Source organism: Rhinolophus sinicus, linkage group LG03 (assembly GCF_036562045.2).
Source record: "Rhinolophus sinicus isolate RSC01 linkage group LG03, ASM3656204v1, whole genome shotgun sequence".
Classification (NCBI taxonomy): domain Eukaryota; kingdom Metazoa; phylum Chordata; class Mammalia; order Chiroptera; family Rhinolophidae; genus Rhinolophus; species Rhinolophus sinicus.
The window spans coordinates 33938935-33963890 of NC_133753.1; the positions used below are offsets into that span (position 1 = coordinate 33938935).

The following is a 24956-nucleotide window of genomic DNA, read 5'->3' on the forward strand; positions in this document are numbered from 1 at the left end:
GCTCATGTGCAGGATGAGATTTCATAAGGTCTAGTAGAGAATGGCTGCTGCAAATAAGAGAGCTGGGCCAAGACACCACAAGCTGTGCAGTGCTAGAAACACAACAATATTGGACCAACCAAAGTGGGGAGACCTTACTCAGTACCTCATGCATTCAACAGAAACTGCAAAGAAACCATGCCTTAGGAGTAAGTACCATCCCCAGAGAAAGGGCCATGCCTCAGGATTAAGGACAAAACTGAAACAGAACCGCCTAACAAATAATAAAACAAAGGCTAACAAGATCAAGAGGATTTTTCAGAATTTAACGGCCTGATAGAAGAAGCATCAACACCCATTAAAGGAAGATAAGCCAAATTTTCTATAACTTCCTTTTGACAACATTGAAGAATAATTTTTAAAATATTAGACATGTGAAGAAACAGGAAAATGTGATCCATAATCAAGAAAAGGAATAGTCAGTAGAAGCAGAATCCAAGGTGACCCAAATTTTGGAATTAGCACATTAGGTCCTTAAAACAGCTTTTATAAATATATTTAAGGATATACAGGAAAAGATGGATATATTGAGTAAACAGATGCGGAGTATCAGCAAAGAAATAAACCAAATGGATATATTAGAAATAAAAAATGTTTTAAATTATATATATTTGGAGTCCTAATAGAAAAGAAGAAAGACAAAATGGGGTAGAATAAAATGTAACAAAATAATAGCAGAAAAATTCCTCTAATTTGGTGGAAAACATCAGCTAACAGATTGAAGAATCAACAAACTACAAGCAGAATAAACACAAAAAAGCCATACCCAGATACATCATATCAAAGACTGACAACAAAAGATAAAGAGTAAATGTTGAAAACAGAGAAAAAAGTCAATTACATACAGGGGAACAATGCTTTGAGTGACAGTCGACTTCTCATTAAAAACAGTGGAGCCCAAAAGAAATGGAATATCATCACTAAAGTGCTGAAAGGGGTCAACCCAGAATTCTAAATGTGGTAAAAATATCTTTTGAAAATAAAACAAGAAATTTTCAGAAAAATGAATGCTAGGAGAATTCCTTGCAAACCATTAGAAATACTAATATAAGAGTATTTTAGGAAGATGAGAAATGACAGCAAGGGGAAACCTGAGTGGCGAGAAGGAAGCACTACAATACAGGAATACTACAGGAAGAATAGCACCAGAAATAGTAAATAGATGTGCAAGTATAAAAAACTATCTTTTTTCCTCTTCTCATAACTTACTTAAAAAACAAAACTGTTTAAAGACGAATACATCATTGGATTTTTAACTAATATAGAAATAAAGCATAAGATAACAATAACAAAAAGGATAGAGAATTAATAAAATGATGATATTGTAAGGTTATGTTTTAGATGAAGTGATACAACATGAATCTAAGTAGATTGATAAGGATGTGCTGTCCAATACAGTATTCACTAACCACAAGCGACTAAATTTCAACTTAAATTTATTAAAATTAAATATAAAATTCAGTTCCTGAGTTGTATTAGGTACATTTCAAGGTCTTAACAGCCACATGTAGTTAGTGGCTCCCATATTTGAAAAGCACGTGGAATATTTCCATCACTGAAAAAAGTTTAGTTGGAGAATTTGAGCCACAGATGTATAACTTAAAACCAATAGTGGAATTAAAGTAGAATCCAAAAAAATAGAAACCAAAACAGTGACAGGAAAGGAGGAAATGAGAAAAAAAAAAAAAGATGGGATAAGTAGAAAACAAACTTAAATCCAACCATATCAATAATTACATTAAATATAAATGAACTGAACAATCCAATGAAAAGGAAGAGATTGCAAGGATGAATAAAAAGCAAGATTCAACTATATGCCATCTACACAAGATGTATTTTAAAGACCCACATAAGTTAAAAGTAAAAGGAGGGGAAAAGATAGACCAAGCAAATCTAAGAAAGCTGGCGTTGATATCATCACTCCTGATAAACTTCAAGTCAAGAATTATCAGAATGAAGAGTAACATTTTTGTTTCAATACATGATTTTTATTACATCTTTAAAATATTACAAATACAAGTAAGTCACAAATACGAGTAACTCACAAATATGAGTAACTCAACATCTTGGCGTTTCTGTAGCTGGACAACTTAGATCTGATTCAACAGCATGCAGAAACAGATACCATCCCCAAATTTTCTGATATCCTTGTTTGTGGCTTGTTGACTCAAAGCAGCTGAATTTGATACAAGTTCAATATCATTTCCTTCAAGAATTAACTCATCTTTCTGGGCTTGAGATACTGAACAAGCAACAACTGACCTCATCCAAACCTTGCAGATGTATTTTTCACCCCAGAAATTTCAGATTTCAACAAGAGAACCCTTTTCCTGAATAACGATGTTGATGGGGAAATGAGCATGCACAGACCTCATCTTGTAACGGAAGCCCAATGTAACACCCTTGATCATGTTCTGTGCATGACTACAGATAGTGTAAACAGTAGCCAGGTCCTTTCTATTTCCCCACCATTTGTCAACCCAGAGCCTCTTCTTTTTCTTTCCAAGGAAACCAAATTCTACATTGATGTGATTGAAGTCCCTCTGCCAGGTGGCTCTGCGGCCCTTCACCATAACTGAGTGTCCCTTCAGAGTGATGTCCATGTTTTCTGGAATGTCCACAGTCTGATTGCTGAGAATGGTCTTCATCCTCGCAGTAGATGTAGCAAAGAAAAGCAAGAGTAACATTTCTTAATGATAAATGGTCATTTCATCATTAATTAAAATTAAAAATTTTAAATGTCTATGTGAATAAAAAGCTTCAAGTACAAGAAACAAAAATGAGAATTAAAAAGGCAAATATACAAATCCATAATCATGGTTGAAGATTTTAACACCCTTCTTTGTAATAGACCCGGTCTTATTTTACTGTAAGACCGGGTATAATATAATATAGTGTAATGTAATGTAATATAATATAATACCGGGTTTTATATTAATTTTTGCTCCAAACGACGCATTAGAGCTGATTGTTTGGCTAGGTCTTACTTTCAGAGAAACAGGGTAGTGTCCTGAGAGCCAGAGAACTGATAGTGTAGACTGCAGTCCAAGTCTGAAGGCCTGAGACCCAGGAGCACCAAGGCCAGGAGAAGATCCATATCCCAGTTCAGATGATCAGGCAGACCGTGAATTCAACCTGCCTCTGCCTTTTTGTTCCATTCAGGCCCTCCACGGTTCGGATGATGCCCACCCACATTGGGGATTACTCAGTTTACCGATTCAAAGGCTAATTTCTTCCAGGAATACCCTCACAGACACACCCACACAACATAATTCTAAGTAATTTATGAGTCAAAGAAGAAGTCACAGGGAATTTAGAAAATACTTTAACCTGAATTATAATAAAAACAAAAAAAATTCAAAACTTGTGGGATAAGTTAAAGCAGTGCTTAAAGGGGAATATAAATATTTATATTTACACTGGAGAAAAATAAAGTTCTAAAAAACAAGGGAAAAGAAGCAAATCAAATCTAAAATGAGTAGCAGAAAGGAAATACTTAAGAGCAGAAAGCAGTAAAACAGAAAACAAACAAAACAGAGCTCGCTTCAGCAGCACATATGCTAAAATTGAACCATACAGAGGGTTAGCACAGGCCCTGTGCAAGGATGACATGCAAATTCGTGAAGTGTTTCATATATATTTTTTTAATTCTATAGAATGACATAATTTTCTAAGTAAGAAAGGAATACAATCGAAATAAGAATTTTTTCAGGCATCTTGTAGACTCCCTAAATATAAACACTTCTTAAAAATAATTTAAAAAATAATTTTAAAAATATTTCATAAACATGCTTAAAAGTTAAAAAAAGAAAACAGACAAAATAGAGAAAATGAATAAAGTCAAAAGTTGGCTCTATGAAAGATTAAAATTTCTAATCCCCTAGCAAGACCAATCAAGAAAAAAACCCCACAAATTACCAATACTGGGAATGAAAAGGGGACATCACCACAGAGATATAGATATTAATAGGATGACAAGGGGGAAATTATGCATAGCATTATGCCAATAAATTGAACAACTTAGATGAACTGGACAACTTTTTTTGAAAAAACACAACAAATAAAAATTGACTTACGAAGAAACTGATCCAACAGAAAAATCTGAAGAAAAAAACAAGAAAATCTGAATAGCCCTATCTCTGTTAAAAAAAATACAACAGGCAAAACTCTGGTGGAGGGTGGCAACTGGAAGACAGATTGAGAGAACTCTCTGGAATGATGGAAAATTTCTACATCATAAACTTTCTGTGTTGGTTACAAGGATGAATCATTGGCACACTAATAAAATTGTACCCTTAGGATGTGTACATTCCACTACATGTTTATTTCACCTCAATTAAAAATAAATAAGTTGCATCCCAAAAGCTATGACATAAATACACAAAACTTCCATAAGATGTGTTAGCATAATGCCAAAATTACCCTATAAGCTTATTTGGAAAATGTTTCTTTGTCTTCTGAATACAAGGTCTGAAATTCAAACCCCATCTCATTTCTTTCTGTAACAGTAATAATAACTGTGCTGATGTATCCTTCCAGATTCAGCTTGTGACCCTTCTTTGATGTAATCTTTCTGGAACCACCAAGAGGATGTAAGCTCTCCTCTCTTCCTTTGCCTCCCAGTGTGTATCTGTCTTACAGCACCAACGTACTGTATGGTGATTGTCTAAATATAGTTATTCTCCCCCACCCTGCACTGTAAATTCTTTGAAGATAAAATGGTGTTTTTATCTCATTTTCCCAGTGTCTGGCACATTGCCAGGCCTAGTAGCTGCTCAATAAATACTGGTTGATCAAATGGTTAATGAATGATATTCTTGTGGGGAGTCTTTGAGCCAGAATACGCTATTGGTCTTGAGAAAAATACTTAAACATTTTCCCTTTAAATAGGATTGCCTTCCTTCATGTTACTAAGAAAACATTTTACAAAATTCCCGCACAGCTGAGGAAAGCTAGAACATCCAAGGGAACAAAAATAATAGATAGGAGATAATGAATGAAATGCTCAAAAGCATTCCAGTTCAAGATTAAATGAAAAATGGAAACGATAAAGGAAAACTATGAGATAAAATGAAGTGGGGAAGTGAGGCCAGGGACATACAGCTCACAGGCTTTAGGAGATAAGAGGAAGAAAAACATGTGGAAGGGGATATTTCTAAATCATTTTTGAAAAGGTGAGATAGTATGCAAACTTTATGAGAAATGTTATTTATCCTTTGAGACATTTATTTTAAAATAGCCTTTCCAATGATGCATAAATATATGTGATCATATTTTGTGATATCAAATAACAATGCAGTTTATTAACTCCTGTAGATGTGTTGTGATGGCAAGGTTAGGTGGGCTGCTTTCATTTTAGGTTAGGTGGTTTGTACTCAAATACTCGTACATATGAACTCCCAGGTACGAGACGTGTGGTATACCATTATAAACAATAATATCTAGCAAGAGAGCTCGTAAAATTTACCAAGTCTCTAAATTAGTATCAGTAGGATGAAAGGAAAGTAACTTAGTTATAGATAAATGATCAAGAAAAGCTAAAAGAAGGCTCTCAGTTTGTGGAGAAATTAGTGAGATTTTGCTTGTCTCAAGTAAAGGTGTCATGGCAGTTGAGAAGAAGTAGGGTTGAAAACCTGAAAGGCAAAGATTGCAAGGCTTATTGCAAGGTTTGGGGCCAGGAATGCTGTGGTCTGGGGCAGAGGAGAAGTGTTGGTAACAAACTGCCTTTTTACTCACAGATATCTACCTGTTAAAACAGGTCCATGGGACAAAGTTTTATTTAATGGCTTCTAGTATCCTAAAGTGAAGTAGTCAAAAAATGTATTTCACAGTCAAGCTTTCTCTATCATAGAGTAGCTAAGAGGTCACGATCTGGAGCCAAACTGCCTGAGTCCAAACCCTGGCTCCTCCACTTATCTCTGGGCAGGTTACTACACCTCTCCGTGCCTCTGTGCCTACTGTATGAATCTTGGACTCTAGAGAAGGACAGTGAAGCTGGCATTCATTGGTTCTGTTTTGGAAATCTGTAGCCCATGGCATGACCCTTCTCATCTCTAAAATAGGAAGATAAAACTTGATGGCACCTGCCTCAACAGGTTATTTTGAGGAGTAAATTAGTTAATGCACTTAAAATACAACAATGTCTGACACAAAGTATATGCTTGAGAAAAATGTTGTAGTATTATGGAATGAATAAACAATTCTCTTCCTCTGAAGGAAGTGAATACAGTGATTAAAGGAGGGAAACAGGAGTCAGAACACACACACACACACACACACACACACACACACACACACACACACACTACTTATACACTTCCAGAATTCTACCAACCTCATTCAGACATTATGAGACTTAATACCCTTAAATGATTGTATGACTAATTTTCACCAAGCAAATGTCTGAGGTCTCCAAATCTCAGCATTCTAAGTAAAATAAATTAAAAGAAAAATAAACAAAAATGGAAGATGATAGCCATAAAAACAAAACCAGACCTAACCCCCGAAATCAGGTGAAATCTTATCCTGTCTTCACCACCATTTGCTACATGATCTTTGCAAGCAGGAAGATCTGCTCCTTCCACAAACACTCTCGGGGAATACCTGATGAGGACATTATCCCTGCACTGAAGGAGTGCAGAGTCCAGTGGAGAGGGGCTCATACGAGTCCAGCATCACATGCTTGCTCTGATTGAGGTATGTGCAAAGTGTCATGGCAGTCGTTGCCGGGGGGACTTGATCCTGGGAAGACAACTGATCTGGGAGATAAGAAATGAGTAGAAGGGAGCTTGTAGACCGTGTCTTCATTCATTCATTCATTCACTCATTCAAAAGATATCTATTGAGGGCCTACTATATGTTAAGTACTGTCTAGATGGTGGAAATATAATGGAGAGTAAAATAGATTTGTTTATTACAGTGAGGGGTAGACAGACAATTACACAGTATGGTAAGGGCTCTGGTAAGCAGGGAAGCCCATCCTATTAGGAGAAGCAGTCAGAAGCAGTGACATCTAAGCAGATTCTAGTAGGAATTATCCAGGTGATGGGGTGGAGAGAAAAGAATTGCAAACAGGAGTCACGATGTACAGAGGTTGGAGGCTGAAGAAAGCACAGCTGATCTGAGGTACTGAAAGGTATGACTAGGGACAAAGTACAAAGTTTGAGGCAGAAGAGATAAGGCCATAGAGGTAGGAAGGGGCCACAGCCTTACATTCACCTTAAGGAATTTGGATCTCTCTTGAGAGAGATGAGAGGCCATTGAGGGTTTCAAGCAGGAGCCAGATGTGGTGAGATTTAGATAATGCCAGGATCACACTGGCTATAATGTATTTAAAAAATGGATTGAGAGGGACCAAGATTAGGGGAAGCTTAACCAACCATCATCCAAATGGCAGATGATCCAACTCCTGACCAGGATAGTGGCAGAGTGACTGTCAAGGACTGGTGGACCGGGTGATAAATTGGATGTAGGGCCATGAGCGCAAGAGAAGGTGGAGCTGGACTCTCAGATCTCTGCAAGGGGTAACCACACAGATGAAGGTGGCATTGCTCCAAACACCAGTTTGGAGTTAGGCTTGGTGAGTTCTGTTTCAGATGAATTAAGTTGAAGAGTGCCTGAAGACATGCAAGTGAAGCAAGTGGATACATAGGCTGAAGATACAGACAGGGAAACACCAACATCAAAAAGGTAACTGACTCCCGGGCACCAGTGAGACTGCTCTGGGAGAGCTGTGGAAGGAGACAAGAGGCCTTGGGCAGGGCTCTAGAGTGACTGGGGTGTACAGTGGGACAGGAGACTGGAAATAAGGGAACAAGGAGACTAACTGGTATCGCTGGGGCTGTGGTCTGCAGGAGATAAAGTCAGAGGACGAAGCTGCAGGAATACGTTGCATCAGCTGGTTAACAGGTGAGAGTAATCAAGCTAGCTCTCGGAATTGATCCCTAAGAAAGCCAATTAATTTTATTCTTTTCCAGAGTGAAGGAGAGCATTTCCAATCATCTGTCAATGAATGTACATCCTATTTGTAAGTAAATGCTTCCAGTGATACGAACCTCCAAATGAAAGAGTACAGCTACACTAATACTAAAGTTCATCAACATTATTACAAAATCAGCAGCTCTGGAGGGGAGATAACGAAGTTCTATTATCTCGTTTGATTCAGGAGTCTCACCCCAAATCGAAGTCTGAGAGGCACTATTCTTACGTCACAAAGGAAGGAATATTTTCTTTACGCAAGGAAAGTTTCACATGGAATTATGGGACTATGTTCTGGATTTCTGTTTCATAAATGATAACACCGGAAAATTTTATGTGAAAAATAAAATGTTTCTACCCTCACTGAAGAATGTGACGATTTTAACTAACGCATGCTACTTTCTCCTGCACAACTGAGCATTAATATTGCACATCTTCTCATATTTGAAATGCACAGTGCCATCTAATGGCCAAAGCCATAAACTGAAAAAGAAAAAAGATCAGAACTAAAATATGACTGCTACAACTATCAATAATAATAAAAGTAAAATCAAATAAATTTCCAGTTTCAAAATAGTTTAATCAACTGGCCTTGCATATAACAATTTTATCTTTTCCCTAATCATTGTTATATGATAACAAATGATCATATTGCATAGATAACTATAAATCATATTTTAAATTTAAATAATTCAGGACAAACCTATAACCCTAAATTATATACATTTTTCTTAAATCACAATATCATTCGAAATACCTTGAGTGAAATAACATATTCAACTAGGATAAATCTACTTTTCTAAAAAAAAAGAGGTGAAATTCGGGGGATGGAGAGAAGGACTTTATCTTGATTTGCACAAGACTAATGCATAACCAGTCTTCTTCGTGGAAAGTAACTCTTCTATGCACTCTCCTTGCAGCCCCTCAGGACTAGGGACATTATAGGACTACTGTATGAATCTTGGACTCTAGAGAAGGACAGTGAAGCTGGCAGCCATTGGTTCTGTTTTGGAAAGCTGTAGCCCCTGGCATGACCCTTTTACAACCAGCTCTGGGGTCAAAGGAATTTTCCATTGCTCACACATGCCACCCACCCTCTGGGGGCATACTGGGAGAAGGAATGAGAGGAACGTGTCTGTGTACCATTTTAGTCAATCTCCCCTGAGGAGCAGCCAAACTTGCTACTCCAAGGACAAGGCTTCAAAGACTTACAGTTGGGTGTAGGGCTCCCAGGTTAAATGAGTCACCTAAGCTTTCAGCACAGTGGCCTCTTCAAAGCTACATGTCTTTGATCTCAGCCCTTCTCAAGTGGTTTGGACCATATGCTATAGAAATTGATGATTCCCCATAAGAATTGTTTTAAAGATATCCTGCTCTATTGAAAAGGGATTTTTTTTTTTAAGTATGCTGTTTCACTGTTCACTCATCAAGTAGGATATTAAAATGAGAAAAACTCCACTAAATGTTATGATGTGCAAAATTGATATTTTACTGTGCAGTCTTTTCCACCTGCCTTTAAGTTCTTTGGGGAATGAAGATTACATGTTGCTTTATGAACAATGTAAATGTTTTTTGAATTACATTCCAAGCTTACCAGAAAGCAAGGGGGATTTCAGTAATGCAAAACGCATTAAAATTTTTTTTTAAAGGAAAGGGTTTAAACAAAGGGGTAAAAACATAAGTTGCTTACCAAGGGTTTATTATTTTACGTGGAGATCATTAGAATGATGATTTTCACTAATTGGCAGCAACAGTAACACGAACACTAAGCTGTTACTTTCTTTGCTTTCTTCCTCAGATAAGATCCTGAAATGTTTTGGAAAGGAAGAACAAGGAAGGGGTGTGACACGGAATGAATGATTCGTGGATAAGGTTGAGAACTGTGGCCTAGATGCTATGGAGAGCAACATGTCATTTACTAGGCTTTACCATGCACGGGCGCTGGGCTAGGCAGCTTGTGTCCGTCACTCCACTTACGCCTCACCACCATCCTTCAAGATAGATGTTACTATCCCACTGTGAAGCTCAGAGAAAAAAAAAAAAAAATCTTTTTTGAAGCTTAGGTTAGTTACTTGAGGTCCCACAGCTAAAAAGAGATGAGCAGTTAAGTGTATTCATAGCTAATTAAGTGGTTCTGTCCTCCGGCTGGTCTAGGGACTGGCAATAGCGATATCATCTGGCGATTCTCCCAGGGGAGATATTTTTAAAATTCTCTTCCAATAGTTCTGTTCAGCATAGCAGTCTGAGAACCACTTTATCAAACCTGGAGAACGATCTTTACAGATAAGGCATAGGGCTCTTGTTGCACTTTCTCCTTATTTCTTTTGAATTTTTTTTAAATATGAAATTCTCTGTTGTTTCCTCTATGTATCCATGCTTATTGAATTATTTTTCAGAAGATACATACAGGCATTAAAAAGAAAATGAAAAAATTACTACTAGCTGGGCCAGTCAGAGAAAAATAGACTTTTTTGGTACATCTCTTTCCATGCTTTTTTCTGTGTTTATATACACCCACACATATTTTAACAAAAACAATAAAAATGCACAATGTTCAATGCTTTCTTTTCACTCTTCAATATACTATGGACATCTTCCCACGACAGTAAACAGATCTGCAGCAACACGTTGAATGCTCATCTTATATTCCATCAAAAATATCTAGCACCTAGTCAACAAGTCAACCTTTAGTCAAATCTAGTCAACGTTTTTGTTAGTGACTTACATGAAGGAGTATGTTCATCAAATAGCTAGATGACATAAAGCTGAAAGAGATGGCTAATATTCTACATTTAAAGAATCAGAACATAAGTCTTAATAAATGGGAAATATGACCCTAAATTGATATAAAATTTGATAAATATAAATATTCAAACAGTGTCTGTCTAGTGTCTGTGTCAAAATCCCCTATTTCTGGGCGTGGAGAGCATATGGACTCTGAGAAAGGGGAGAAGGTAGGGCAGGCAAACTGACTAACCTGTCCAGTTAGGTCGGGCATCAACAAAGTACAGCGAGATTAGTGCACGACATAAGCAATGAGAATATACACGGCCACCTAAGAACATGTGAAATGCTAAGCTCAATATAAACACGTCACTGCCTCAGAAGAGCTTGGCCATCCGCTCTAATAGCAGGTTCTCTAGTAGTTTCCCCGATAGGATTGTCCTGGGAGAAGACCTGATGTTCAGATCCTGGGTGCTGCCTGCGAGGCTAACTTTCCACAGCTTGCAAGCCGAGGCCGACTGCTCTAAGTTTGCAGACTGATCACAGACTAGAGCCTAGAAAGGCTCACGCTTTCCTATTTCATGTAGCACATATTTGAAATCGAGCTAAATAAAACTCTTGGGAGTTTTTGCCCACAGATCACTTCTAATAGAGAGCTCTAATATTAGCTAACTTATTCACTGAAAAAGATCTCATCTTCAGGCATTTTGAGAACCAAGTGGTTTGGCCTCCTTGGCAAGTGTTGGGTGTTTGTACAAGGTAGACTGACAGAACTCTGCCATTTTAATGTTGGGAATGAGATGTCATGTCCATTGGATGTGAGGACAGCCAGAGGTGGGCTATGTGAACCTACAGGGAGGGCACGGTGATTTCCCCTGTCTCTGGATGGAAGACCTGGGACCAGTCCTCATAAGCCTGATCTGTGTTGCTGTCATCCTCGCTCCCCTGTCTGCCATGCTTTTGGGTTCTGTGGTGCTGCTATCCATGCCATAGTCGTGTGAGACGAGGTAAAAAGGGTGTACAGGTAGCCAGATGCCTCAGCTTTCAGCTCCAGCTGTCAGGCCTTCTGTGAGTCTATCAGTCCATGCAGCTGTGGTCAATCAGACATTTTACAGTTTTGCCCCAACAGATTCCTTCTGCCAACTCGGGAGGTTAATAAAAATTAGCTGACATTTGATTAATTTTGCAACTTCTCACTTTCCCTCTTCAATCATCTGTAAATGAATATGTTTATGCATAAACACTATTCCCACAGATCTTTGAAAAAATGTTAAGTGATCATATGGGTTTGTGAACAGAGAGGGAAGACCCCTCTCGGTGGTATTTTAATGAGAAACTTCTTACTGATTGGACGAGAGTTTGGTCTATCACATTTTTCCTAAGGGCAGTCATTTACCCTCCTCTTAATTTACTAGGTGGTCTATCTGTAGTGTATGTCACCTTCCTGTTTGATAAATTGTTTAAGTTCTGGGACTCTTGGGCCAATGTTCCACCCAAAGTCAGCTACAGGCACAGTTATTCCACCATTTATTATTATTAAACACTTTGTCAACTTTTTGGAACACTTTGGTAAGAAAACCTTAAGAGTGTTTGCCACTTTTACCAATCTTTCCATAATCTTTGGCTCTGAGGTCTGAAATCAGTCATAGGCTGAGATGCGTAAGCTCAATACTGATTCTCCAGGTCCATTCCCAGGCTCAGCCTCAAGACTTATAAGGAACTTGCACTTAATACCACTATGTTTCAACGTTAAGAATAACAGTCCATCAGATACAGTGTTTACTCCAACTACAAGGAAGAGAGAGACGGCCTTTCTCTGGTACATCAATGCCATAGTTTTGGTATCAAAAACCAGAAGGGCATTAATAGACAGCTGATCCTATTCATCAAAGAAAAGTCAGCTGCTCTAAGTTAAAAATAATCAACTTCCTAGTTTTATATATATTAGATTTTTAAACTTATGCATACCCGTCTAGTACAAAAAGCGGGCTTCTACGAGTGATTTTTAGATTCGTTTATGAATAAAATGGGTGTTTGTTTGGTGATAAGAAATTAATATTTTTTTCAAGCTAAAAGCATTGAGGCTGTACTTTGTGTATCATCTTGTTAGAGCAAATACCAAATTATTTCTTAAGGAGCATCTGAGCACTGACAGACAGTGCTTTCTTAGCCCCCCTCCAAGTGTAGCTGCAGTGGCCTGTCCACCATATGTTAGGTACCTCAGATTTAATAAGAAGTTGTCAATCCCTCCCTCGCTTGCTTGATTATTAAAACATATGTCTCTGAGTTTAACTGGCAACATAGAAGCTCTGTGCTCTAGGAACCTACCAGGATGTTTAAACTGGGAACTCACTGCTACTCCTTGACTATTGAAAAACTTCGGGAAATGAACAATAATAGTGAAAGGTTACCACAGGATAACAGTGCACCCATTCTTTTAGATCAGTAGTTCTCAAACTTCTTTTTTAACCATAGAATCCTTGTTCAAATCATGTCTTTCTTAGATACCCAGGGTCAGAAACTGGGATGCTGGGAAGGGAGAGGGAGCTTGAGGTACCACCACTGATGGGTCCCCCAGAGCACAGCTCCAAAACCACTGCTAGTTCCTGTAACACCTATCCACAGACCATGGGGCAAAGAACCAGAGTGGCACACAAACCCGGACTGGATCACGGGGCCTCCGTAGAATGGCTTCACTGAATTATGCTTTGACCATGCACCCTTACGTCTCACTCTGGCTGACATTGGAAGAGACAGTCCCAGGAAACGACTGCAGTATTTCCTACAAAGATATTATTTACCAACTTGTTAAAGATATTATTTACCTACTTGAAGAACATATTCTCTGGGAGAACCCCAAGTAGAAAATGTTTCCTATTCTTTGCACCAGAAATCATTTTTTTTCCCTGCCTCCCTCCCACCCAAAATCTGCTTCAACCCATTGTGTAGGACACAGCTCCCTGACCCATGCTGGTATTAAGAGCCTTCGCTCCCCCCAGGCTGAGGCAGTTGGTCGCCCACAGCAGCCCACACCGACCTCTGGCTGCTCAGAGCCGCCCAGCTCCAGAGAGAGCTGTTGTTCACAATCTTAGCTGTAGAGGGCGCAGCTCACTGGCCCATGTGGGAATCAAACCAGCGACCTTGGCATGAGGAGAATGGCCACCCGGCCAGCCCCAGAAATCATTTAAATTCTTCGGAGCTAATGGTTTATTTTCTCCCATGGATGCAGTGATTTATCCTTCCCTCTTTGGTCTGGCCACTAGGAAGCTTAAGCAAGCCTGTAGACCACCCCAAGCAAGATACACAGGTGCTTCATGAAACCACTTCTCACTCAGCGCCACCTTATTTTATGAAATGTATTCCCTTTGCCTTCATTCTTTCACTTTGAAATATTTTTTGTACGTTGTTCTATTGCATATTTTAAAGCTACCTCAATGCTTTCAAAAACATTACTGTATATAAGTAAGCAAATTCTTATTAAGAATATCTACCAACTCAAGCTATGTACAAAGGAAGGAGACAGGAATGATGAGGGTCTAGATCCAAAGAGGACCAGGTCAGGGAACTAAGCATGTATGGTCTGGAGGTAAAAATCTTGAGATAAACATGACAGCCATCTTTGGAGTTCTTAAACGGCAAGGAGTAAGCTTATTCTCTATTACTGTAGAGAATGAACGTAGAATACATGAGGGTCATTACCAAAAAAGCTGTCAAATCTTAAAACTGGACAAGGAATGGACCTCACAAATTGGTGACTTCTTTGTCACAAAATATGTTAAAGCAGAGCTCAGATGACCCCCTTGCTGGAAAGTTACAAAGGTGTGGTGGACCCTCTTTGAGTGTTTAGCCAGACCACACCCCCTCCTTTGGCAGAGTACCTTCAACTTTTACTGAAGAAGCGGATGTAGGCAGCCATGTAGGTGTCATGGCTCCCCTCCCATAAAAGATTGGACCAGGGCTGGACCCCTCATGCAAGCTGGAGTCTCTCCTGAACTAAAGAACAGGAGCTGTAAGTTGATCCAGCACTGGTACCCAAGTCAGACTGGTGGCAACCCAAAGCCATGCAAGGCCCAGACCTGGAAGAGCAAACTAAGAGCCTTGCTGAAGAAGGTAGCCTGCTGCAGAGAACGGCAGCAACAAGAAACAATGCGAGAGGGGAGCTGCCTGATGACTTTCTACTTCTGAGAGAGCCAGATACACTTCCTTCAATTCCTTCCTTCTGTGACATTCCTCATCTCTGAACAACAGCCTCCCCTTTACTGAGGCTGACTTGAGTACGTTCCTGTTTCTTGCAATGCAGAGATCCGTAAGATCAAAGAGAATCTCCAGATGGATTATGAGGCTGGAGTAAGTTAGTGACTCCCCAAACTGGGGGATCATCACATTACTTGAGTAAGCCAGCCCCTCCCCTGCACATGGTGATTTAGTGGCAAGAGGTGGGCTCCACCCCCACTCTCCCCACCCCCAATTATTTTGCTACTTGGCCAGTTTGGGAATCACTAAATAAGGTATGATTTAGAGTCTTGGGCCCTTTCACTTTCGAAGCTGACACAACACAGCCATCCTCACAGTACTCTTCCTACATAAAACTAAATTTTAAACACAACCATCACAAATTCAGATTTATTAATCAGAAAGAAAGGCCAGGGCTCCCTGAAACCCTCCAAGGGTATACAATCTCCAGATTGAATATTAACAGGTCAAATATTGATCAGCACATACGACAAATACAGGTCTCCATGGTGCCAGCCCAAATATTTAAACATTTGAATCAGTGACCTAGAAAATGGAATTGCAAGTATGTTTATTCAGTTTGCTGATACTATCTAACAGGGAAGAGCATCTCAGCACACCTTGGTTAGGTATCTCAGTTTTCCTAAGATGTCAGCCCTGCCTCCCCACTTTATGGATGTCAGGACATATGGCTTTGCCTTCACATGGAAACAGACATCTATTTCATTCCATTTCAATATCTCGTAACTTTTTGAAAGCATTTAGATATTTATTTACTCCTGATACAAAAATGAAGAATTCCTGGTTTCAAATAGATTCCGTCACTGTGTAAAAGAGAAAGCCAGTATGTATATTACAGCCTTCAGTGAGGCCGTCCCCAAACCAGTGTTTTACTCCCTCAGGGACACGGGGATGGCAGGGGAGGCACCTCAAGAGACGTGCTGGTTCCACAGACACATTGTTGTCCCCTTCCTCCTCCAGTCCTCACCCTGGGTATATATGCCCCCTCACCCTTCACATTGGACAGTCCGATTCTGGTGTAACTTTCTTATTTCCAGGTACAGAGCTCTTCCTTCCCCACTGTTTCAACTCTGTCACTCAACCTGTCCTCCTCATACTTTGGGTCTCTTTCCTGTCAACTCCCCAAGCCTAACCCCATCCTTGCTGGTTTATCCACTCTCTATTAACCTGGCCATCCCATACCCAATGTCAATGCCACTTCTACTGTCACTTCAGTGCCATGTTTCACTTTATACTGCTCCTTGCAGTTTGACTCACCCAACTCAGCTCACAATTGGCCTCCACTGTTTTTCAGTAAGTTAGTGACAAAAGAACCAATACACTGCAACAAGGAGCAGAGAGAATTCCTGTCTGTCTTTTGTACCTCCAGTATGTTCACTGAAGTTTCCCTGTATCTTCCACTAGGGGGTACCACCCCATAATTTTTGAAGCAGGAAGTCTGCTGAATACAGGTCTTAATGAAAAATGAAGTCCAGGCACAGCGAATTTTTTTAAAACTTTTCTCAACACATGCTGTAATTTTATGAAGCAATTTAATGTGATTCCTTTTAAATAAAAGCTGCCCCGTGGGCAAAGTAATAGGCAACAATCCTAAGCAGTATAAACTTATATAAGGGAACGCCAATTAAAAACCTTGGCTCTATTACAGTAAGATAAATAGTCATGAATTAAATGAAATAAATGCAAAAACTGAGTACAGCCAGACAAGTGAAGTTATTTTTACTTCAGCAAGAGAAATAGGTATGCTAAACAAAAGTTGGCTTCAAAATAAAAGCTTTTTTAAAACAAAAATAAGGCAACTCAAATACTCTGGGACTGTTTGTATAAATGGAACAGAATTCTCTTATCTTTGGTGTATAAGAGAAGACCTGCAACACTGAAAACTGGTTCAAGTCTTTTGTGTTTTTTTAAAGAAAGTATGCCCAGGCATTACAGTGTAGTGATTAAAAATGCAGGGTGCTGGCATTAAGCTGACCTTAGACTCCCTGATCTCCCGCTTAGCTCTCTGAGAACTTGGCCAGCCTCCATTTCCTTAGCCTAAATCTTAGTTCTGAATCAATTCAATGGGTATGATAAGAGTACCTACCACCAAGGTTTTTGGTGTGAACTAGATGAGATAATGGATATAAAGTACTTACAGAGTGGCCCACAGTAGGTGCTCAATGAATGTTAACTATTCATTAAATGAGTCAGTATAAGGAAGGACCTCTTGAGATGACAAGGTACAGAAATCTTTACATTGAAAGAGATATTCACTATCATTTTGGCAAACATGCTCATACAGATAAGCAATCAGGAGACCAGAGAAGTTAAGCAATTTGACCAAGGTCACAATTATATCCTGACGAACTCTAGAGTACAAGTTGGACTTCCTTAATGTCAGGCCGCATTCTTTCCCTACCCTATACTGCTTCTCCTAGTATCTGATAGTTTTTTTAGCATAGACTAAATATATTCTGTGGTTAACAACTAATTTTGTTGGCAAAGTTTTGGTGAATGTAGTAACGTATACAGCGTTGTGGCAGCATCAAAGACTCTAGCAGTATGTATCTTTAAAAAGTTTGAACTTTAAGTCCCTTGCCTACTTTTAGAAATTCATCCTAAGGAAATACGGTTGACCCTTGAACAAGACAGGTTCAAACTGCGTAGGTCCACTTATTAGTGGGTTTTTTTCAATATACTGGAAAATGTTTTGGAGATTTCCTTATTACCATGAAGCAACCATATCCATTATACGAGGCTACCCAAAGCAATTATATTGCTGCTTCTTCTTATCAATGGATCGTTATACCTGTAAATAAATATGAATTTCTTTTTCACATTATCTTTTCATTTTTGATGTCTAGCCTTAGTAATATGTATAACATTCACAGTGTTTTGTATCATATAAGACAATATTGATGTAGGTTACTGACAGAATTCATTTTATAAACAGATGACAGACAATTATGATATCAATAAATACAGTACTGTAAATATATTTTCTTTACCTTATGATTTTCTTAATAACATGTTTTCTCTAGCTTACATTATTGTAAGGATACAATATATAATACATGTAACATACAAAATATGGTTAATCAACTGTCTATGTTATCAGTAAGGCTTCCAGTCAAAAGTACACTATTACTAGCTAAGTTTTTGGAGAGTCAAAAGTTACACGTGGATTCTTGACTACGTGGGGGTCAGCACCCCTAACCCCTGTGTAGTTCAAGGATCAACTGTAATACAAAAGGTTACATGCAAAAAGATGTCCACTGCTACATTCTTTGGAATACTGAAAAACTGGAAATAATGTATATGCCCAATAACAGAAGTGTAGTTAAATATGGTAGATCCATGAATTTTGGAACCATTAAAAAATTATAAAACCACAAAGACATATGGAAAATATTTTATTCTTCATCTCATTCCAAATGGAGGTAATTTAACAAAAGAATGATAATAATTGTATTTTTATCATATAACCAATAAAAAATATAATATTTATATGGATAAAATCCAAAAGATAAAATGGAAAAATTATTTACATCTTAGAAATACTGGGATTGGGAATGCCCTTTTCTTTCATTTTGAGTTTTCTTTATAATAAACAGGTGCAATTAAGAATTATTTAGAATGAACTCCTTTGTTTACTTTAATGGTACTGAGAAGGCTTTAAATGGCCCAGATGACCTTGGATGCATCATGGTAACACGTACAATCAAATGAAAGACATAAGGTCATATAATGAACTCTCTGAGGGTGACAATGATGTATATCAGTCTTGACCTTCAGAACTTATGAGCTGGTAGAGGAAATATGACATACACATGGATCTTAGCACTGCTCCACTTCCAAAATCTTTAACATCTCATCTCATACCAGTGCCTTTTCCCTCCCAGCTTTCATGCCACCTGTTCCTTAACATCATCAGGACTGCCAGCCTACTGGTCCCCGCGTTTTCTTTTCATTCACCAGCTTGATTTCATTTTCCTTGCCATTCGGCTTAAACACTAAAGCCTACCACTTTAGTCACCTCCTCCACAAGAACCACAGTATCTCAAACCTTTATCTTTCCGATTCACCTGCCCTGAAAACCCCTGTCTGCTGGACATAGTCAATCATTCGCCATCTCACAGCCTGGGTTGCAGGAATCCCTAGACAAAGCCATCCAACATCCTTTCATGTGACCCTGGCTAGTTCTTTCTCCCTCTCCTCGAAGTCTTCCCTGCATCTCACACTTTCCCTTCCGCCCCCTTACCCAATTCTTTTTACTGCATAGAAATTCTTAAATGAAAACTTTCTCTCCTTAAGCGGAGCCCAAAAGCCCCAGTGCTTTCTGCACCCAACCTTACTCCCTGCTCTCCAGTTTCAGAGCTAAAGTGACTCTGCACCTGTTCTCTGGACCCAGCACCTTTTGCCTGTTCCTGCCTTAGTACCATCCATGAATATGTCACGCCTATCTTCAACCTTGCCTGAACTATTATCATCTTCCCTCAGAATAAACACTTGTTTGCCCTCTATAAGGAAGCCTTTCCTTTTGGATAGGTACTCTTCTAAACGATTTCTACTTGCCTTTCTCCTTTCCTTCCCCCACATTTCTAAAAAGAGTTATCCTATCTTGGCTTCTCCACTTCCCCTCTCCCTCACGTGATAGAGCCTGACTCTTCCCACCCCTCCACCCAAACTGTTCCCACATAAGTCAAATTCAATGCTCCTTTTCATTTCGTCTCACCTGAACCTTCAGCTATTTCATCCTGTTGACTATTCCCTGTCTTGATTTTCTCTTTTGGCCTCTGGGACCCTCTGATTGTTACCTTACTTAGCAGGATGAATAAACTTCAGGTCATCCAGGGAGGGGAGAGCTGGAAAGGCTCTCAGTCCAAGAGAACTTGCATTTTTAAGGAGTGTTGTGTCATGGCAGTTGTTAAGACTTAAGATTTACTAGACTAAGTTTTGAGAACTGAATTCCTTCCTCGAGACTAGTTCTGTGGACTCTATGTCAGGCTGACTAATGATTCAATGATTTGTAGTGAGTGGAACTCACCCATAACGATACAGAGAACTGTTTATTCTTTCATCTTATTGAAAAAAAGGTGTAGTGGAGACTGGATCATGCTATAGGAACTTGTTGGCATTTCCTCTCTTGGGATATGATTAGAAGTGAGGGAAGTAGAATTCAAGTCATCTAGGTCTCCCTCAGTAACCTCTAATAGTTAAAGCATCCAAACTGCATTCATTCCACTCAACGTGATAGAATGAATTTTTCATTATTAAAACAGTATTACTTTTTAATTTTAGTAACTTTCTTGTAAGGTACAATTTAGTACTTGATTGCATGCTGTCTATTGGCTATTTTGATTCTTTCTTACTCCGAAGTAATATATCTCCTATCAGACTGCAAATGTGTTGAGGTCAAAGGTCATTTTTAGTCTTATTCTCCTCTATCTTCTCTATTGCTTAGCAGCTTAGCATAGGACTGAACACTTGGAAGATGCTAAAAAAAATTCCTGCCATTTAATTTAGCAAGTATTTTAACTTTCCAAATTTCAAGGGGATTTGAATGACTCCTGAATACAGGATATTACTCTGGGCACAGAAATGTAATATAAAAAATATTTAAGTTATTTGCATTTTATGAGCTGTAGGAGAGACAAGAACACCTCAATAATACCTAGGGAGGATTTAGCACAAAGTTGAAATGGCCTGACAACCCCCTTGTGTATATTGTACCAACCTAGATATAAAAGCCAGAAGCTCAAGCAATGTTCAGAGCTAATTTACAATAAGTTCTGTAAATCCTTGTAGTTCACCTCCTTAAGGACATTGCCAGTGGCCTTACTGTGGAGAGCACCTAGATCTTTTGGGACCCTGGGTCAGGCCTTTCTGCAAATAATCAGGCAAATATAAAGAAAAAGAAATCACATATAATCCAGTGCATTTTTCTCCTTGTATGGTTTGGTTTCTCCACCAGCTAGAGAGATATTAATATATAAAGGCTCTGAATCTCTTGCAGTCTAATCCTCTTTTTTAAGTCATTTTATTTTTAGAGAACTTTCCAATCTTTTTTAGTTATATAGACAGATTGGGGCACCTGGCCGGAAAATAATTTTTCCTTTAAAAAATATGCTAGAATTTGAATGCAGGCATTGAATTTGAAACAGATTTACCGTAGTGTAATCCCCTGGACATTACCATTTGGGGCTGCAAATTGACTGAATTGTGGTCCATAAGTTAACCTACAAAGGCAAGAGGATCTAGTCACTTTTTTCTCCCAGGTAAAATAGGATTAATAACCTGAAATCTTCACGTTTCCAGGACCCACGGTGCAATCCCTCAGTGGAACTCTGTGCTGGAGGCTGCAGCACCTTTGGTTTCGGGGAAAGACTGGCCCAGGCACTCTAGTCACTTGGAAGAGGAAGGGAAGGTGGTACCTGAGTAAGGTATGAGCCACTCACAGGCAGCCTCGGGCCGCCACTCACCTCGAGGAGGAGGAGCTGGCTTCCAGACCCACCCAGACCTAAAGGAAACGCGAGCCTCGGGTCCACCAGGTGTGGAAAGGAACGCCCGCCTGGCTCACCTCGGGAGGCTGGGCGAGGCTCCCGATTACCAGTAGGGGCGGAGCCGGCCCGGGTCACCTAGACCGAGGCGGAACTGTGGGGTCTGGTCACTGCTCGTAGAACCTGACTCAGGCTCACCTGTGCGGGGCCGGAGACGGGGCCAGGACCAAAACTCACCTGAGCCCGCGGAAAGCCGACCCGAGAGTAGCCCCCGGACTCGCCCAGCGCGAGGGGGGAGGCGCCCCCGGCTGGCCCCACACCTTCCGTCCGTCCGTCCCGGCGCGGTCGCCATGACCTGGAGTGCCACGACCCCGGGCCCCCACCAGCCCGACAACACCGCGTTCACTCAGCAGCGCCTCCCCGCCTGGCAGCCGCTGCTGTCGGCCGGCATCACGCTGCCGCTGTTCTTCTGTGTGGGCCTCGCCTTCATCGGCCTGGGCCTGGGCCTCTACTACTCCTCCAATGGCATCAAGGAGCTTGACTACGATTACACCGGCGACACCGGCACCGGCAACTGCTCGCTGTGCGCCTTGGCCGACCAGGACCGCGCGCCGCCGCGCAACTGTTCGTGCGCCTGGTACTTCTCGCTGCCCGAGCTCTTCCAGGGTCCCGTGTACCTCTACTACGAGCTCACCAACTTTTACCAGAACAACCGGCGCTACGGCGTGTCCCGCGACGACTCGCAGCTCAGCGGGCTGCCCAGCTCCCTGCGCCACCCAGTCAATGAGTGCGCCCCCTACCAGTACAGCGCGGCCGGCCGGCCCATCGCGCCCTGCGGCGCCATCGCCAACAGCCTTTTCAACGACTCCTTCACGCTGTGGCACCAGCGCCGGGCTGGCGGGCCTTACGTCGAGGTGCCGCTCGACCGCACCGGCATCGCCTGGTGGACCGACTACCACGTCAAATTCCACAACCCGCCGCTGGTGAACGGCAGCCTGGCACTGGCCTTCCGCGGCACCGCGCAGCCGCCCAACTGGCCCCAGCCGGTCTACAAGCTCAGCTCCGACCCCAACAACACCGGCTTCATCAACCAGGACTTCGTGGTGTGGATGCGCACGGCGGCGCTGCCCACGTTCCGCAAGCTGTACGCGCGCATCCGCCAGGGCAACTACTCCGCGGGGCTGCCTAGCGGCGCCTACCGGGTCAACATCACCTACAACTACCCGGTGCGCGCCTTCGGCGGCCACAAGCGCATTATCTTCACCAGCATCTCGTGGATGGGCGGCAAGAACCCCTTCCTGGGCATCGCCTACCTGGTGGTCGGCTCCCTCTGCATCCTCACGGGCTTTGTCATGCTTGTGGTCTACATTCGCTACCAGGACCAGAACGACGAGGACGAGGACGAGGAGTGATTCCTGCTTTCCAGGCATCCTTCCTCCATGCCTAAACGCTCTTGCAAGCTACTCTGGCTTCTCTCATTCGCCCCTCACCCCATTCCAACCTCACCTCGCTTTCCCTCCTGTTGTGGGTGAGGGGACCAGGGAGAGGAATGATACCCAATTGGGGGCTACCAGACTCTTGCTGGGGTGCTTGGACTGCAGAGTGACACAACCTTGCAAATTCTCCGCATCTCCTTCATGATTTACCTAGTTGACAGGTTAGGTTATTAAAGTCCTTAGCATTTGAGAACCGGAAGGGGCAGTGGAGACTCCTATTTAACTCTTATCTGATGAAGAGATTGAAACCTACCGGTAGAGATATTAAATAACTCATTCAACATCAGTCAACTAATCGTTGGCTTCTGACTCTAGAGCTTTTACCACTACAAGATAGGGTTTTTTTGTTTGTCTATTTGTTTGTTTTTTGGTGGTGGTGGTGAGGGCGGGTAGAGAGTGGAGCCTACAAATACCCTGCAGAGGTGTGGAGTGGTGGGGCAGAACATTCTTGTTTAAAATGTAGATAGATTAGGAGACACCATCCCCCGAGATTCTGACACAGTAAGGCTGGGTTGAGACCCTTGAAGCTGCGTTTTAACAAGTCCATCTGGCGATTCCTCCTATATTCCTTCAAATTTGGGAATCACTTCCCTGTACCGGTGAGGAAGTAGAATGCTGGATTTTTCCCTGTTTCCTCCTATGTCTGAGGTTGGGCCTGAAGCAATCACCTCAGTCCAGTTTTTCAGGTAGTCATTTGTTCTCAGGGTCAGTGACAATACTGCAGGTTTGATCCAGCACATTCTGCCTTGAACGTGGGAGGGAATGTTTTAACCTTAGAATTAGATAGCTGGAAGGGATCTTAGAGTGAAAGTGATTTCCCTAAGTCAGACCTGTCTCCGGACTCCTGACCTAGTCCTCTTTGTCATCTAAATTCGTTTCTATGCTTAGAGAGAAAGGACTACATTCATACCTTTTTCTTAGGTCTAGAAAAAGCTTTTTATCTATGTTCTCAAGTGAAGCATGTTTTGTTTTTAGTAATTGCGTTTAAATGAATGCTAAGGAATATAGTCTTCTATGTAAAGTAGAACTTAAGAATCATTTGAACATTTGAGATAATGTTGAACTACTCTAAAATCATTCTAATATATACAAAGTTACTCTAAGAAATAATAGATTTTTTAAAATCTTTTTTATGGCTAAGGAACTTTAAAAAAAAAACCTTAGCGATACCATCTTAACCAGTTGATTTGCTGAAAGCAAACAGTTATATGGTATTCTGTCAGACAGACTTCTCCAGTACCTGCTGTCCGTCTATTACAGCTACTTTCTAGTTACTACTGTTTTTTGCTCAGGACTGTAAGTCAGTGCAAGACCTTGAAGTATTTTTTTTTTAAATAATCAAAGAAATACTGAATTGTATTGAGTGATTTACATTTATTTTAGTCTACTCTAGTTCTTAGAAAATTAATGATCGATGGATGGCATGCATGTTCATTATACCTGATCTATCTTCTGGAATGTTGTAATTTAAGAGATTCTGTTCCACTATTTACATGAACTAAAAAATATTTTAGCAGTTGCAGTATGTTGGCTTCCTAACTCCTGAAGGTGACACAATTTTATTATCAGATTGCATATCATGATCTTAGGCTAGCATTATATGTACATAGAGTAATTTTTATTTATTATGAATGATCAAGCAGCTCACTAGCCTAAACCTCCTTTATGTTACATAAGAGAATTTATTACGATTTTTTACTATGTAGTAAAGAGCAACCATGTATTTTGCTGTCATTTGTACAATATTCAGTCTATTGCTATAAAATTTTAAGTGAGACTACAAAATGTAAGATATTCTGGTTGAATCAATGAGTAAATTTCCAGGCCCAATTCTCTGGGTGTTTGAAAGAGAATAAAGGTTATGTTTGTTTTACCTTTGTTATCGCATTTACTTAATTCTTTTGAACTATGATCTTAAAGGCACAAACACTACCAACCTCTTTGCTCATTTGTTATTAGCAAATTTATATTGTAGCAAGAAAAT

The 24956-nt window shown here is 40.4% G+C and overlaps 1 protein-coding gene, 1 non-coding gene and 1 pseudogene across 2 annotated transcripts; 2 read left to right on the forward strand and 1 right to left on the reverse strand.

Moving 5' to 3' along the window:
• Window positions 1-745: 745 nt before the first annotated feature.
• Window positions 746-21833, reverse strand: LOC141570548 (large ribosomal subunit protein uL6 pseudogene; annotated as a pseudogene).
• LOC141570840 (U6 spliceosomal RNA) lies at window positions 3576-3679 on the forward strand. Its single transcript, XR_012495291.1, has one exon. It is a non-coding gene; the product is annotated as a U6 spliceosomal RNA (small nuclear RNA).
• On the forward strand, window positions 21504-24845 carry TMEM30B (transmembrane protein 30B). Its single transcript, XM_019750782.2, has one exon. The coding sequence runs from the start codon at window positions 21827-21829 to the stop codon at window positions 22886-22888; it is 1062 nt and encodes a 353-aa protein (XP_019606341.1). The 5' UTR covers window positions 21504-21826; the 3' UTR covers window positions 22889-24845.
• Window positions 24846-24956: the final 111 nt, after the last annotated feature.